This window comes from Amblyraja radiata, chromosome 13, assembly GCF_010909765.2.
Source record: "Amblyraja radiata isolate CabotCenter1 chromosome 13, sAmbRad1.1.pri, whole genome shotgun sequence".
Lineage (NCBI taxonomy): Eukaryota > Metazoa > Chordata > Chondrichthyes > Rajiformes > Rajidae > Amblyraja > Amblyraja radiata.
Genome location: NC_045968.1, coordinates 44,828,915 through 44,846,687, shown reverse-complemented (window position 1 = coordinate 44,846,687; position 17,773 = coordinate 44,828,915). Strand labels below are relative to the sequence as shown.

The 17,773-nt window shown below is 41.5% G+C and overlaps 1 protein-coding gene across 6 annotated transcripts in view; it reads right to left on the bottom strand.

Moving 5' to 3' along the window:
• tfdp2 (transcription factor Dp-2) overlaps positions 1 to 17,773 on the bottom strand; it is a 188,828-nt gene that overhangs the window by 20,194 nt on the left and 150,861 nt on the right. For 5 of the 6 annotated variants that reach the window (XM_033031913.1, XM_033031917.1, XM_033031915.1 and 2 more), the window contains 3 exons: positions 15,763 to 15,925; positions 12,480 to 12,626; positions 2,652 to 2,720 (listed from right to left, as the gene is read on the bottom strand). In XM_033031913.1, coding sequence (XP_032887804.1) covers positions 2,652 to 2,720; positions 12,480 to 12,626; positions 15,763 to 15,925 — 379 coding nt within the window. The remainder of the gene's footprint in view (positions 1 to 2,651; positions 2,721 to 12,479; positions 12,627 to 15,762; positions 15,926 to 17,773) is intronic. The other variant, XM_033031914.1, reaches the window with a different exon arrangement.

The following is a 17,773-nucleotide window of genomic DNA, read 5'->3' as shown; positions in this document are numbered from 1 at the left end:
GATCACTATGGACCATGTTTTCTAATTTTGTTTTGCACTAATGTCTTGTTTTTTTCCCCCCAGCCTTTTTATTTTGCCTGTCTGATGTTTTTGTGTGATGTCCCAGTCTATGTGCCTGTGATGCGGCTGCATGGAAGAATTTCATTTACCCGTACCGCATTGTACTCTGCATATGACAATAAATTTAACTCGACATCCCATACACAGTTGCTCCAGCAGTTTGTCTCCTCCTTCAGTGTTGTGTCCCCATTGTAATGCTCAATTTGAAGATATTTATTTACCCCCCCCTCTTTCAATAATAGGTCTAACTGGCTGAGTTCTCAATGTGCAGTTCCCTGTGAAAAGTAGCAGTCATTGCCCATCTCTTTTAAACTAAGACTCTTTAAAACATTAAACCAAGTTACAAAGCATTGACTTTATCCAATATTTGTGATTAAACAAATGAGAGAGATATCACATGCAAGTACATTTTCAATCATGTTCTATCTATTTTTCCCAAGTGACAAAGAAATCCATTCGTCCCATTGAGTCTATATCAACTCTAAGACCATTCCATTCTTTCTTTTATTTCCTTGTAACCTATTATCTCACATGTCCATTAATACTGCAACACCCCTCCCCACCCTTCACAACTTCCTTACCCCACACGTAAATTAGATGCAAATCACAGCGGTCAGTTCACCTATCAGCCAGTTATTGCTGTAATGCATTACAAAGCAATGTAGGGAAAGCTGTTGTCAAGTTTTTATTATTCTGCAATAGTCGACTGGCTGAAAAATAATAGGCTGGTAAAGAAGCTAAGGTTAAAAACAAACTCCTGGAGAAACATAGCGGGCCAGGCTGCATCTGAGGAGAGAAATGGACAGGCAAAGTTTCAGGTTGGGACCCTCTTCAGAATGGAGAGGTGTCCTGCCCCAGAATGGCATCTGCCTATTTCCCTCCACAGATGTTGCCTGACCCAATGAGCTCTTCTGACAGTTTGTTTTACATTCAAGCTTCCAGCATCTGCAGTCTCTTGTATCTTGAGATAAGTTAAAGCTCTGTTTGGCTGTCATGATTTGCAATGGCTGTAAAATGGACCAGCGAGTGGGCAGTAACTAGAAACCAGGCATTGCATTTCGATGATTAAAAAAAAAGTTACCTGAACTGTGCAAATTGCTTTGTTAGAAAATATAGCAGTAGAATTTAAATATTTATTATTCAAACACAGGAGCATGCCATTTGGCCAATCGAATCCCACAAAGCTGCAAACTGAGCACTCTCATCAGTCCCATTCCCAGTTTTATCATGTTCCCTGAAACCCAGCAACTTGCTCCCTTCCCCAAATCCTCCTTCATTCGTTTGCCACATATCTACACTAGGGGTCATTTACAGCAGCCAATTTGCCTACCAGACAGGTGATGTGGGAGGAAACCAGAGTGCCCCGAGGTACTCAGAACCTTTTTCTCCCCAGGGTGAAAAAATTAAATACTGGAGAGCATAGCTTTAAGGTGAGAGGGGCAAAGTTGAAAGGAGACCTGAGGGGCAAGTTTTTTTTACGCAGATGGTGGTGAGTGCCTGGAATGCGCTGCCAGGTATGATGGTAGAGACAGATACAATAATGGCACTTAAGAGACGTTTGGACAGGCATATGGATATGCTGGAAATTGGATTATGTGCAGGCAGATTAGAGTTGATCTTGGAATTATGTTTGGCACAGACATTTTGGGCCGAAGGGCTTGTTCTTGTGCTGTATGGTTATATGAATCCCACATAGTTACTGGGAGAAGAAGCAAATTCCAAGCAAACTGCATTGAGATCAGGGTAGGATCTCAATCCCTGGAGCCTTGAGGCAGCAGTGCTAACTGCAGTGTCTGTGTTCTCCACGATACACAGCACCTTTAACACAGGAAATAGTCTCCAACATTTCACTAAGGTACAGCAGGGAGAATAATGACAAGCTGTCAATGTAAAATATTAGCAGAGGTAATAAACTGATTTGTTTTTTAGCAAGGTGTGTGTTTTGTTTTTGAATTCCACACAATACAGCGTGTTTGAAATTGCAGAAGTACATCTGGAGACAGTTATGAGTGAAAGCACGCTGTACTGCGGGAATGAAAATGGAAATGATTAAGTAGTTGAAGACATAATTTGTATTTTTGGAACATTTTCTCAAAGATGGCCCAAAAGTAACATTGACATAAGTCTGAGAACAGGTCCCCTGCCTGTACTCTCAGCCAAAGAACATGCTATGCAGTGTTAAGAATATAATTAATAAACTTGGCAAACGGGCTAAGGGAATATAAACATAAGAAATTACAATCTTCATAGTTTCAATGTGGGTGAATTACTGGATTTTTCTATCTATAGATAAATTGTAATCCTATTTTTAAAAGGCAACAAAGAGCTTTGATATACATAGCTCTTCTGCCTGACAATTGCCATGTCTTTGTAATTTTTCTTCCGCGTTCATGAATTATTCCAGTAAGATTAGCTTCATATGATACATAACTATTCTCAACAACCTGTCCACATTAATTTACCTTCTTTATCTTTGATCTGACTGAAGGGTTCAAAAGCTTAATTGCACTTGAAATACAAACACAAGCAACGTTGATGCATTTATTCAGGCCCACATCTGAGCAGATTTTCTATGAACACGTATTTATTACCTGCAGAATCAATTCTTCTAGTTGAGCCTTCTTTTGTTTGATTCGTTCTATTCGCCTTTGTTTCTCCACCTAAAAATGAGAGAGTTGCCATTAGCACAAAATGTACCAGGCACCTGGATTTGAAAACACTTAGCCACCATCGTGAGCCTTATGTTGGATCATTTCCAAACTGATAGAGTAAATGTCCCTTTGGATTAGACCCTGATATTATCAATTAAATGGCTCTGGCCACTTCCAATTGTTCCAGGAAGCTCAGAACTGCCTAAAACTACCCGAAACGTCACCTATTCATTTTCTCCAGAGATGCTGCCTAGCCCGCTGAGTTACTCCAGCTTTATATGTCTATCTTTGGTTTAAACCAGCATCTGCAGTTCATCAATGTGATGTCACTTAACCTTGCAGTGCCAGAGTTAGAAACAAGGGAAACTAAATGTGAGAAAAAGGGCATCTAAGCAGATAGAAATAGAGGCAAGACACAAAGTACTGGAGTAACTTGAGCGGCTCAGGCAGCATCTTTGGAGAACATGGATAGCTGACGTTTCAAGTTGGACCCTTTTTCAGACTGTTATTTTTTAAACAAGGAATCTTCACCTCCTAGTGACAGGACACAGAGGTAATGTTTTAAATTGATGGGATTTTATTAGAACATTCCAACAAAAAGCCTTTGATTTGAAGTATCAACTTTCTTTGTTTCTCCACAAATACTACTGTCCAGCTGAGTATTTCCAGCATTTACTTTTTCTTCCCCCAGATTTCCAGTATTTATAGTCTTTTGTTCTTCCATACAAGGAGGCTACTTAGAGGGCATCCTTCTCAAGTAGATAAAACCCAGCTCATAATCCAGTAAACTGGACTGCAAAAAAAGAGGCTCCAAAAATATCAAGTCTCCAGCAATCCATTTCGATGTTTCTGGTAGTTACTAGCATACAATGTTCATCTTTCACAAGATGGTAAACATGTCTATGCATGTGCATTAAAAAATACAGAGCTTCCATTATAGACAAAACTTTATTACCTCATCTGAATGTCAAAATATGCTGTCATTAAAAACATAAAGTCAAATATTTGAAGCATCCGGTAGCATTTTGTTTCACACTGCGTGATTACATATCTGAGAAGGGTTCATTTCAAAACACCCTGAAGTTAGCTTTTAAAAATGAGCGGTTTTAAAAAATTATGTTCTGAAAGACACCTGCAAAGTGGTGTCCAAAATAAGATTAGCTGCTTGCAAGAAGATATTTTGGTCGTGGTCTGTAAGATTCTCCTTTATCTATAATGGGCATGAGACAAGGGAGGATAGATATTGCTGCAAGAAAAAAAACTGTGCAATCCCTACTCATAGTAATGTCCAATTCTTTGATTTATTTATTTTTACACAAAAAGTGTTGTTTGATTATTAATGTCCATCTTCAATTTCCCTTGAGAAGTTCTCTTGAAACATTGTGAAGTCCATAAAGGTACTCCAATGAAGCTGTTAGTGGAGAAATCCCAGGATTATATTAACAAGTGAACAAACTTAACTTTGTTTTAAAATCCGAGTGGGTAAGTTTTATAACAGCAGTAATATGTGGTGAAGTTAATATTCACCTCCATATTGCAATGCAAGGGTTAAAGCAGGCTCTTCAGCTAAAATGCAGTGGTCTGTTAACAGTTCCCATGTTGAACAAACAGGCTTGCTTCCAAAAACAATAAGGCGTTTAGGAAAATAACTGGGCTCACTTGGAAGAACTGGTGTCCTCACATGAGGTCATGGGTCATGCAGCTGCAAGGACATAGCGTGCGAACGTAAAAGACAAACTTTTCTTCCCCAGAGGTTTCTGATGCAATAAGTAACCCCGTTCCCATCGCTGAGGATAATACTGTTGTTTATAGATCAAGTAAAAGGCTCATTGAGTATACGTTCTCATTGAGTATACAAGTCCATGCTGCGACTGAGCTCACTGGACTTCTCCTTGGACCGGGAGCTGGAGTTCAAAGCCATGACATTCGAGTTCTCCAGACCGGCCATCACAGGCTGGAGATCTCGATGGTCAGAAGGGCATGAGACTCATTACTACCAGCCACTGCCCGTATTTGTGCAGACCCGTGAGCAGATGAGGCCTTACTAAATATATCACCATATTTTACTGTACTTTAAAAAAAAATGTATCTTTGTAACCTTGAAGTGATTTTTCTCCATCATTGATCCTGCTTGTACCATTACAAACACAACTGAGGAAATACATTTGGAACTAGTTTTCAGAAGCAATTTTTAACATGTATTTTTAATTATCGAAAAGATAATACAGCCTAGTTCTGGAGAGATGGAATTGAAAAGCGGAGGTTATGCTAAACTTGCATTGAACCAGCATATTGTACTACTTTTGAAAATAGGATATAAAGTTCAGGTAAGGATCAACAACAGTGGGTCTTCTTACTCCTTCAGAGAGGCTAAGCAGTGACCTAGTTTAATATTATAAAATGAATCAGAATAGATATAAAAAGAGTGTTTCCTCTTGTGGAGAGGAACAAAACTGGAGGAAATTAATATGATCAAACAATAAGAAATGAAGTGACGAAATCAGAGTACAAGAATACAGGTGCAGAAGTAGGCCACTCAGTTCCTCAAGTCTGTTCTAACATTCAAGGTGATCATGCTGATCTGCGTCATGCCTCTGCCTCTCCCCTGTGCTCAACCCACATAACCCTTCACCCCTCCCCTCTGCCTGTCCCACATGACCTATAACACCCTTCTCTCTGCCTGTCCCACATAACCCTCAACTCCACGCTTTCAAAAGTGTATCTATTTTTTTTTAAACTAACTCTGGTGATCTAGGCTTGATAGTTCCGTACAGTATGGATTTTCAGAGAAACACCGTTCTTTGTAACAAAATATTCCCATGCATCCCAGTATTAAATGACTGCCCCCTTATTTTGTAACTATGTTTCCTCTTTCAAGACCCTCCTACTAATGAAAATATCCCAACATTGTCTCTATCATGCCCCACTAGTATCTTGCAAAGGGCTGGAGTAACTCAGGGGGTCAGGCAGCAATTTCTGGAAAACATGGATAGGAAACATTTTGGGATAGGGCCTTTCTTCAGACTATGCAATCTGAAGAAGGGTACCAATTCCAAACGTTGCCTATCCACGAGTCTGAAGAAGATTCCCGACCCGAAATATTGCCTATCCATTGGTCTGCAGATTCCCAATCCAAACCTTGTCTATCCATATCCTCCAGAGATTCTGCCTGACCCACTGAGTTACTTCAGTACTTTGTGTTTGGCACTAGATTCCAGCATCTGGTTCCTTGTGTTTCCACTAGTATCTTTCTATCTAGATCTAATCTTTTTAGCTGTTCGTCATAAGACTTCCCTCCAGCAATTAGTCTAGTAAATCTTTCTAGGCTGCCTCCAATGCTAGTATAAGAAATCACTGCACTGAGGAAGGGAATAATGTGAAATGAAGATTTTGTTCGACACTGAAGCAATTGGTAAAAAAGCAATATCAATCCATTGCTCAGTCAGCTACATGGCAGAGAAAGGACTAGAAAGTTATAGAAACATAGAAAAACATAGGAAAAATAGGGCAGGAATAGGCCATTCAGCCCTTTGAGCCAGCACCACCATTTAATATGATCATGGCTGATCATCTAAAATCAGTACCCCGTTCCTTCTTTTTCCCCATATCCTTTCACACACACATACACACATATCGCTTCCTTCACCAGCCCGTTATGCAGGCGGGGAACAGGGCAAGCGGGGGGAGCGCTGTCTAAAATATTTACAAGGTGCAAAGCCAAGGTGATACAGACACACACCGCGATGAACAGGAAGGTTGGTGCTGTAATTAGGACGGCTAAAGCACAGTGTGTGGTAAGTCCTTTAAAAAAGGTGGGAGAGGGGGCGGAAGAAGTGGAGACAATCTTTAAGAAGCCAGAGATACACGCCTGTGAAGCTCGGGTGTTATTCTTGCTTCTGAAAACTACTGCTTATCTTTTTTTCCCACCAATGACCAAAGAAATTCACCGGTCAACACCGGCTACAACCTACGAGAACCTCCAACCTCCTGGCAACCCATTAGCACCACCTGGCGACCCACCTACGGCACGAGAATTCTCGCTACTCTCCATGGCGGCTTCATTCTAGTCGCCGCTAATTTTTCAACATGTTGAAAAATTTGCGGTGACCATAATGAGACTGCGACTAGTTCCCTGAATGCGGCAACTCCTCGCGACCATGAAGGAGTCCCCGGCAATTACCAGTGAACATGTGGCGACTGCATAGTCTCCTGCAGTCGCCTAAGTGGGACAGGCCCATAACTCTCTCTTGAACACATCCAGTGAAATTGGCCTTCACTGCCTTCTGTGGCAGAGAAGTCCACAGAGTCACAACTCTCTGGGTCAAAAAGGTTTTTCCTCATCTCAGTCCTAAATGGCCTACCCCTTATTCCTATTGCTGATAAAATTAAATATGGAAGGAGATTCGTGAGGTGTATAATAAAGGAGAAACCTGGCTGACCAAATGGCCTATTTCTTTGCTGTAAATTCTATGTAAACTATTTTGGTTGGAAATACATTAACTAGCTCTTGGCAGGAAAAGCCAAGTTTTACATTTCCCATGAACTTTTACGCTCACTGAAGGTTTTGAAGCATAAATTTTTAATTGTTTAGTCACAATTTAAAAAGCAACACTGCTACTTGAGGTCTTCTGCCGTGATTTTACTATACATGACGTAAACAGGTATTCCACTTTTTGCTGCACTCTGATTGTGTTCTTTTCCAGTCTCGGTGACCAAAACATTTCTGTTTGGCAAGTAGGATTTTAATAAATAAATTATTCACAAGCAAGTTAAGCGTGACATCAGTGGTGGGGAAGATGCTGGAGTCAATTATAAAAGATGAAGTGCCACATTGGGATTGCAGTAGGAGGATCGGACCGAGTCAGCATGGATTTACAAAGGGGAAACCATGCTTGACTAATCTTCTGGAATTTTTTGAGAATGTTACCAGGATAATGGACAAGGGAGAGCCAGTGGATGTGGTGTATCTGGACTTTCAGAAGGCATTTGATAAGGTCCCACATAGGAGATTAGTGGGCAAAATTAGAGCACATGGTATTGGGGTGCTGACATGGATAGAAAATTGGTTGGCAGACAGGAAACAAAAGGTATGAATTAACGGGTCCTTTTCAGAATGGCAGGCAGTGACTAGTGAGGTGCCGTAAGGCTCGGTGCTGGGACTGCAGCTATTTACAATATATATTAATGATTTGGATGAAGGGATTAAAAGTAACATTAGCAAATTTGCAGATGACACAATGCTGGGTGGCAGTGTGAGCTGTGAGGAGGATGCTATGAGGATGCAGGGTGACTTGGACAGGTTGGGTGAGTGGGCAGATGCATGGCAGATGCAGTTTAATGTGGATAAATGTGAGGTTATCCATTGTGGTGGCAACAATAGGAAGGCAGGTTATTATCTAAATGGTGTCAAGTTGGGAAAAGGGGAAGTACAATGGAATCTGGGGGTCCTGGTTCATCAGTCACTGAAAGTAAGCATGCAGGTACAGCAGGCAGTGAAGAAAGCTAATGGCACGTTGACCTTCAACACACAGGTCACGGGGAAGAATATACAAACTCCGTACAGACAGCACCCGTAGTCAGGATCGAGTCAGGGTCTCTGGTGCTGTAAGGCAGCAACTTTATTGCTGCGCCACCGTGTTGCTCATTCAGGTAATGAGGGACTGAGGTAGAGAATTCTACACCTTTACAATCTTCACAGTGAAGAAATGTATCCACAGTCTACTGACTGCCTCTTCTTGGCTCCAGATTCTACAGCAGCTATCCTATCAATCTCTTCTTAGAATTCTGAAACCCCAGCAAACAAGAACCAAATGTACTCAGCTGTAGCCTTGTACAACAGACCCTCATCCCAGAAAGCAATCAAGTTACCAAAAATAATCTGATGGATTAGCTCTGAAGTATGCATTGCAGTCTCGACAGAACAGTTCAGAGCGGATGTTACAATAACGTTGCAGGTTCTGATTGACCTGGTTACGAGAAAATAACGTGCATATATACTGAGACAGTTTCATAAAGATTGTTATTCACAAATGTGGATAAAGTAAATAATATACAAGAAACTTGGACAGTTGTACATATGGAGACACAAGGAATTGCAGAGGCTGGAATATTGTGCAAAATAATGGGCAGAAGAGTGGCGCAGTGATAAAGTTACTGCGCCAGAGACCTGGGTTCGATCCTGACTACGGGTGCTGGCTGCATGGAGTTTGTACGTTCTTCCTATTACCGCATGGGTCTATTTCTGGGTGTTCCGGTTTCCTCCCACATTCCAAAGACTCGCAGGTTTGTAAATTGTCCCTAATGTGTCTGTTAGAACTAGTGTAAGGGTGATTGGTGGTCGGCGTGGACTCGCTGGGCCAAAGGGCCCGTTTCCACACTGTATCTCTCAACTAAACTAAACTCAAAGTGCTGGAGTAACACAGCAGCGTCCAGGCAGCCTCTGTGGAGGGTATGGATAGGCGAAGCTCAAGGTTGGGACCTTTCTTCAGTCAGAACTGTCCCTTTGGTATATGCTGTGTATATAAATTAAAAAATTATCCTATGATTCTTTACTGAAATGAAACCATTCTATAGATCATTGTAGTTTATAGGATAGCTCCACTCTTGGGGAATATTATATATTAGCCTCATATTACTTGTAAAATGTTTGCTACTGAAAGCACTAACATTAATTAAAAGTTACTACAGGATGTAGGCTCACAAATAAAATACTGTGAAACATAATGGTTTACATTTAGCTATCTTGCTTAGTCGTAGAGGTACGGAATGGACAACTCAATAAGGCTGCAAACCCAGAACAATTTGAACGAGAATCAAACATATAAGAGCATGGATAATTAAGAATGTGGGCCAACAAGATGAACTCCATTTTCTACTTTTCCTGCATTCTTAACTGATTGGGTATTATAACAATGTTCCTGTCACCATGGATATCAACAAGTGTCAAGGCAGCAATAATGATCCGTACATTTTGTCCTGGCAACAGAATGAGGACGTTGGTTTATATTCATCCTTCCCCACACATGCAGCTTCAAGATTCAGCAGCCCGAGTGAAACCAAGCGCGAGGGCTGGCACGTAACACAAAGAAGTTAAAGTCAAAGAGGGCGTCCAGCTAGGCTGCTCTCTTGCACTTCCTTGGCTGCTAATTGAAAATTAATAACAGGGCTGGTTTAGCTTTGAGTGGACCTGCGTGGATCTCTTGGTTTGGCATAAAATGTATTAACTGGAAAGACAAACATACAGTGCCCTCCACAATGTTTGGGACAAAGACCCATCATTTATTTATTTGCCTCTGTACTCCACGATTTGAGATTTATAATAGAAAAAAATCACATGTGGCTAAAGTGCACATTGTCAGATCTTATTAAAGTCATTTTATACATTTTGGTTTCACCATGTAGAAATTACAGCTGTGTTTATACATAGTCCTCCCATTTCGGGGCACCATAATGTTTGGGACACATGGCTTTACATGTGTTTGGAATTGCTCAGGTGTGTTTAAATGCCTCCTTAATGTAGGTATAAGAGAGCTCTCAGCACCTAGTCTTTCCTCCAGTCTTTCCATCACCTTTGGAAACTTTTATTGCTGTTTATCAACATAAGGGCCAAAATTGTGCCAATGAAGAAGCCATTATCAAAGAAGCCATTATGAGACTGAGAAACAAGAATAAAATTGTTAGAGACATCAGCCAAACCTTAGGCTTACCAAAATCAACTGTTTGGAACATCGTTAAGAAGAAAGAGAGCACTGGTGAGCTTACTAACCGCAAAGGGACTGGCAGGCCAAGGAAGACCTCCACAGCAGAAGAATTTTCTCTACATAAAGGAAAAATCCTCAAACACCTGTCCGACAGATCAGAAACACTCTTCTGGAGTCAGGTGTGGATTAGTCAATGACCACTGTCCGCAGAAGACTTCATGAACAGAAATACTGAGGCTACACTGCAAGATGTAAACCACTGGTTAGCTGCAAAAATAGGATGGCCAGGGTTACAGTTTGCCAAGAAGTACATAAAAGAGCATCCACAGTTCTGGAAAAAAGTCTTGTGGACAGACGAGACGTAGATTAACTTATATCAGAGTGATGTCAAGAGCAAAGTATGGCGGAGAGAAGGAACTGCCCAAGATACAAAGCATACCACCTCATCTGTGAAACACGGTGGTGGGGGTGTTATGGCCTGGTCATGTATGGCTGCGGAAGCTACTGGCTCACTTATCTTCATTGATGATACAACTGCTGATGGTAGTAGCATAATGAATTCTGAAGTGTATAGACACTTCCTATCTGCTCAAGTTCAAACAAATGCATCAAAACTCATTGGCCGGCGGTTCATTCTACAGCAAGACAATCATCCCAAACATACTGCTAAAGCAACAAAGGAGTTTTTCAAGCTAAAAAATGGTCAATTATTGAGTGGCCAAGTCAATCACCTGATCTGAACCCCATTGAAGATGTTTTTTATATACTGAAGAGAAAACTGAGGGGACTAGCCCACAAAACAAGCATAAGCTAAAGATGGCTGCAATTCAGGCCTGGCAGAGCATCACCAGAGAAGACACCCAGCAACTGGTGATGTCCATGAATCGCAGACTTCAAGCAGTCATTGCATGCAAAGGATATGCAACAAAATATTAAACATAACTACTTTCATGTACATGACATTGTTGTGTCCCAAACATTATGGTGCCCTGAAAATGGGGGGGGGGGGAGACTATGTATAAACACTGCTGTAATTTCTACATGGTGAAACCAAAACATATAAAAATGGCCCTTATTAAAATCTTTCTATTACAAATCTCAAATTATGGAGTACAGAGGCAAATAAACAAATGATGGGTCTTTGTTCCAAACTTTATGGAGGGCACTGTACATACAGGACAGGGCGTAGAGGACAGCACAGGGGTTTTCTCCGGTTTACCACCCCTCCCCGCACAGTACACAAATGTGCAGGTTGGTAGGTTAGTTGGCTTCTGTAAATTGTTCCCAGTGGGTAGGATAAAACTAGTGTATGGTTGATCGCTGGTTGGCACGGTCTCAGTGGGCCGAAGGGCCTGTTTCCACACTGTAACTTCAAGCTAAATTAAATAACAAAATTATACACAAGAGTCAATTGTACACGTATCAATTCTTGATATTGCGCCTTAGTGATGCTAGTTGAGGATAAATAGTGAACAGAACTCCATTATCTTTCTCCAAAATAGTTAGATGGAAACTTCTAAATCTACTATGTGCAAGAAGGTAAAGATCTCATCTGAAGAATGGTATCCTAAACAGACAGGAGGCCCCAGTTTTGGACTGGAGTATCAAAAATGATCGTGAGCTCATGTCTCTGGAGTGGGAACCACTGCCTCTGGCTCTGGCACAATTGCCATAATCTGAATGTTACATTCAGTTGTTTGGTCTTGACTTGAAACATCACCTATCCATGTTCTCCAGAGACACTGCCTGACTTGCTGAGTTACTCCAGCGCTCTGTGCCCTTTTGTGCATTAACCAGCATCTACAGTTCCTTGTTTCTACACATTTGGCCAGCGTGGATACTAAAAACGTCAATGGACCAAAATGAAATAATGGTGAAAGAAAGAAACAAACGGATAATTTGTGAAATTTGCCCTCTTAAGATATTCTGAAGCAGATGTTCAGCCTGGTTTGGTTCAATTTTAGCCAAGTTGCAGAGTCTGAATTATTAAACTGTTAACAAGCTTAATCCATAGTCGTTTTTCTTATGCATGCAAGATTACACTTTGTTACAATTTATGACGCCTCACCTCAAGGTTCTGGAATTCTTGAGCAGAATTTGTGGGAAGCCCAATCCATCGGATTTCTTTCTTTTCCTTCGAAATGATGTTCATAGCCATCAGCACATTCAGCGCGTCGTAAACACGGCGTCGTATATTCTTCTGGTCATATGCCTGCTGAAAAGGGTGGTGGAAAACAAACCAGCTCGAATCATTAAAGATTTCTTCAGAAGTTTGGAAAAGTCAAAACATATGGCTTTTTCTTTTATTATGTCGCCACATCTTTCAGCTTTTAACAACGTTGTTACCACATCAATCAAAAATAATTCATTTTTTCTTCTGTTCAAATCACCAGTTTAATTTAAAATTGAAATTCTGTCCAATAATTATCTTCCCGTTTAATCTGTCAATCAAGCTCATTGCACCATATGGCCAATTTTTGTTTGCAGTTCTGCCTTGGGGAATCAGCAGTAGGAGGTAAAGATTAAAAAAAGCTACATTGCTCTTGTGATGCCTGCTATAATAAATTGCAGTTACATTTTAGGAGCATAGAATATCTTCACAGAGTGTGGTGACTGGTGGATGCCATGATAGTTGGAAGGGGTTAGGCTGTGAAGGAGTTTGAAATTATAGGCACTGGAAAACTACAACCCAAATTAAAATGAGGTTGGTTGCCCATACTAGTTCAGAGGGAAACAGTAGAGGGTTTGGGTGAAATGGTGCTTAGTGTTGTTAACAAGAGCCAACTAAGTTGACGTCACAGTGGAGGACACTTGGTGCCGATTGTGTCGAACTGGATATGGTGTTGTATAACATTTAAGGATCAATGTTCAGAACACCAGCTGTAAACCCAAGCCTGTGAACAGTCGGGATTGCAATTGGAGATAAAGATACAGAACTTATGACAGACTGAAGAAAGTGGCTTCTGATCATCCTAAAGCAGGGAACTTATTTTAAACTTTCATAAAGCACTGTTAGGCTACAAAAGGAAGTATTGGATCAAGACACTAAAGAAATGACTTAAAAGTTTTCGATATTCCTGAATGAGTAACTTCACCACAAGGTTATAAGGAAATATGTCAGGCAGCATCTCTGGATGACATGGATAAGATGATGTTTCTGATTGGCTCTTCTTCAGACTCAAAGGAAGAAGCTGGATTTGTTCTTCTCGGAGCCTCGTAGATTGAAAGGAGATTTGATAGAGCTTTGCAAGATCATACGTAGAATCAGATGCCAAACTTTGGAAGATAACACCAAAATACAGCATGTTAAGGAGAAGAGAAGCAGTGGTTAGGCCCTCCAGAAGTCACGGGACAAAGCAGTCACAGAAGCCATTTCAGGAGAACCTCTGGCTAGAATTATATAGGAAAGAGGAGCACATGAACATTGCATAAAGTCTCAAAACATAATTTCAGGATTAGTGAAAGGTGTTTACGTTAAAGATCACACATCTACTAGTAGGAAATTCTGAAAATATTTTTTATAGGTAATAAGGAGGTGCAAAGCAGCATAAAAAAACTGCAGTATCTTGTTCATAATTAGAGGCAAGAAACTAAACAGAAAGAGTTTATAATTAATGTTGGTCATTGCAGGAAAGATGTGAAGGTGATAGCCAGGGTGCAGAAGAAAGTGCTGGAGTAACTCAGCAGGTCAGGCAGCATCTCCAGAGGACACGGATAGTTGATGTTTCTGATCAGACCCAGAGGAAGCTGTTGGGACTTGTTCTTCTCTGAGAAGAATTCCTGAGATGAAGGGTTTCAGTTCCAAGAATCTGAGAAAGTTGTCCAATTCAAATTTGCCTGTGGTGCACAAAACCACAACAGGTTAGATGAAGTGAACAGGAAGAAACTATTCTGAAGCCATTGGGAAAATCACCAAGATATCCAAAAGCATGGTTGGTGGAGTCTCAATTGAGTCTCATAACAAAGAGATATCTGAATAAATATGTGAATGAGCAAAAACTATATCAGGGACAAGAGAAGACCATGAGAATAGGTTGAAGATAGACACAAAATGCTGGAGTAACTCAGCAGGACAGGCAGCATCTCTGGAGAGAAGGAATGGATAACGTTTTGGGACGAGACCCTTCTTCAGACTGATATCAGGGGAGTGGGAGATACATAGATAAGGAAGTGTAAGTAGTGAAAACAGGACAAAGGGAATGGAAATAAAGGAAAATGTAGAATAGATTATTGTTAGCTGGGAGAAGGTAACAACAAAGCAACAGAGATAAAATGTAGACGGAGACAGTGAGACTGGTCGGAGAACTGGAAAGGGGAAAGAGATGGAGAGAGAGAAAGCAAATTGGAGGTCAATGTTCATACTGCTGGGGTGTAAGCTGCCCAAGTGAAATATGAGGTACTGTTCCTCCAATTTGCGCTGGGCCTCACTCTGACAATGGATGAGGTCCAGGACAGAAATGTCAGATTGGGAATGGGAGGGGGAGTTAAAGTGTTGAGCAACCAGGAGATCAAGGAGGTGGACTGAGCGGAGGTGTTCAGCAAAACGATCGCCGAGCCAGTGTTTGGTCTCGCTGATATATAGGAGTCCACACCTGGAACAGCGGGTGCAGAAGTTTAGATTGGAGGAGGTGCAAGTGAACCTCTGCCTCACCTGAAAAGACCGTTGGGGTCCTTGGACGGAGTCGAGGGGGGAGGTATAGGGACAAGTATCACATCCCCTGGTTGCAGGGGAAAGTACCTGGGGAGGGGGTGGTTTGGGTGGGAAGGGACAAGTTGACCAGGGAGTTGCGGAGGGAATGGTCTCTGTGGAAAGGTGTGGAGATGCGAAGATGTGGCTGGTGATGGCATCTCTGATGTGCCAGTATGGAACATGTTATCTTGGGCGCAGATGCGGCGTAGACAGAGTAAGGGATAGTCTTTATAGGAAGCAGGGTGGGAAGAAGTGTCGTCTAGATAGTTGTGGGAGTCAGTGGGTTTATAATAGATGCCAGTCGACAGTCGGTCTCCTATGATGGAGATGGTGAGATCAACTTGCATGGATTGCTCTATCAAAAGCTGCCACAGCCAATGTAAATATTGAACAATTATCCAGCAAAACAAATTATACAGTGGTACTCAGAAAGAGAGTGAATAAATACATATTCATTAAAATCAGCTGAGTAAATTGCATTAAAAAGATAGCAAAGTTTTTCAGATATAGTATCCCTTGTATCTGATTGAACACAAGGAGAGAAATCACAAATAATCTCACAGCGCTAACTTTATTACGTTTTACTTAAGAATTTTCTTACGAGAGATTAATGGAATTTCTCATAATAGATTTAACACGGTGCGAAGAACTATCCACTTACAGAATCGGACGACATGTGATTATTGGAACTGCTGAACTCCGCCACCAACTCATCAGCCACTTCATTGTAAGAAGTTGTTCCTTTCCGCTGCACCTTTTCACACACTTTCATTGAAAAGTGCCGTAGGCCCTTCCCATTCTTTTCCCCTTTCTTGTTTCGTTTACTAAAAAAAATAATCAAGTTTCATACTTCACTTACAGTAGCTTTTTAAGGCTTATCTTGTGTACACAACTGAGAAAGCCTCTGGGTGAAGTGATTTTTTTTTACTATCCCACAAGTTTTGTGACACCGAAAGCACCATTTAATTCTTCTCTTAACAAGGAAAAATGAATTTTCACTCCTTCGGCTTTCAATAAACCCTCATATTTATTTTCAACTAAATTACATATTAATTCCTAGTTTCAGTAAATACTGAGGGGATGCCACATTATCAGAAGAGGCATCCTTCAGGTTAAACAATAAACTGAAGTCCTGCCTGGAGAGAAGGAAAATATATCTTGTTGCAATGCTAGTTTTTGCTGCTGCTGCTCATCTTCGAGTCAATCCAATCCAGACCAGTTTAGCTGATCATATCTCGCACAGTGTTTTTGGGACCCTGTGATGAGGAAATTGCCTCCTGCTTTGGACGCAAAATAACAGTAACAGCACTTCAAAAATATTTATTTGGCTGTGAAGCATTTGGTACAATCAAAGAATATAAAAGACACCACATATAAGCAGTTTCTCCCTTTAAATTCCGTTGCCTCTTGTCTGCACTAAAATAGACCTGTCACCAGCCTGCCCATTCTGCCAAAGTATCTTGGCTTTCTTGAAGGCTTGTCAAATTTTCCAAAATTGCAAAGTAGTTGTAACAGAACACATTAGAATAACTGCAGACACTTCTTTCAAATTTGCACAAAACTGTTTCATTGTATGTGCCCCCCCCTTTACATTGGCGAGACTAAACAAAGATTGAGCGACCATTTTTGGCAGGGCAAGATCACCTGACCACTACGGTCATTTGGTTGTGTGCGATTTCAAATCCCTTTCCCGTTCTGTGTCCATCCTCACAGCCACGGTGAGGGCCAAGAACATCACCTCATATTCCATTAACTAGTCTGCCACCCAATGGCATGAACATTGAATGTTCCACTTTCAGATAGCGTTACGTTTCTACGCCCATCAGCGAACCCTGGTCCTCTCTCTCTTTATTACCCTTTTCAATTTTTCTCCTCGAGGCCCAGAACTCTACCCTACCTGACTTACTGTCCCTACCACCCACATGCCTATCTGTCTGGGTTTCATCTCCCTTAGTTCACTTTCCTATTCCCTGCCTGGTTCCATCTGCCCACCATCTCTCCAATCTCTGGTCCCATCTATCACCTACCATTCTGTGCCTTAGCGCACCCCCTCCCCCAATTACATCTGGCCATCATTCCTCCCTAATCTGGTTCCACCTCTCATCTACCAGCTTCCGTTTCAACACATCCTCTCCTCTCCTCTCCCCCATTTGCCTAATATTCCCCCACCCGTCCCACCACATCACACACAAGAAGATCTACCAGCCTCCATCTCAACACCCCACACCCTCTTCCAGCTTCACCTGCCTATCATCCCAATCTGGTTCCAGCCTGACACCCTTCTGTATGTTCAAGAAGGAACCGCAGATGCTGGAAAATCGAAGGTAGATAAAAGTGCTCGAGAAACTCAGTGGGTGAGGCAGCATCTACGGAGCTAAGGAAATAGGCAACGTTTCGGGCCGAAACTTCGGCACGAAACGTTGCCTATTTCCATCGCTCCATAGATGCTGCCTCACCCGCTGAGTTTCTCCAGCACTTTTGTCTACCTTCACCCTTCTGTATAGTGGCTATCTTCCTTTTACCCTCTCAGTCCTGGTGCGGGGTCTCGACCAGAAACACCGACTACCCCATTGCCTTCCCTGAAGCTATTGATCCTGCTGAGATCTTCTAGCAGTTTATTTATTCACTTTATTGTCTGCACAATGCAGATCAATTATATAATATACACCCAA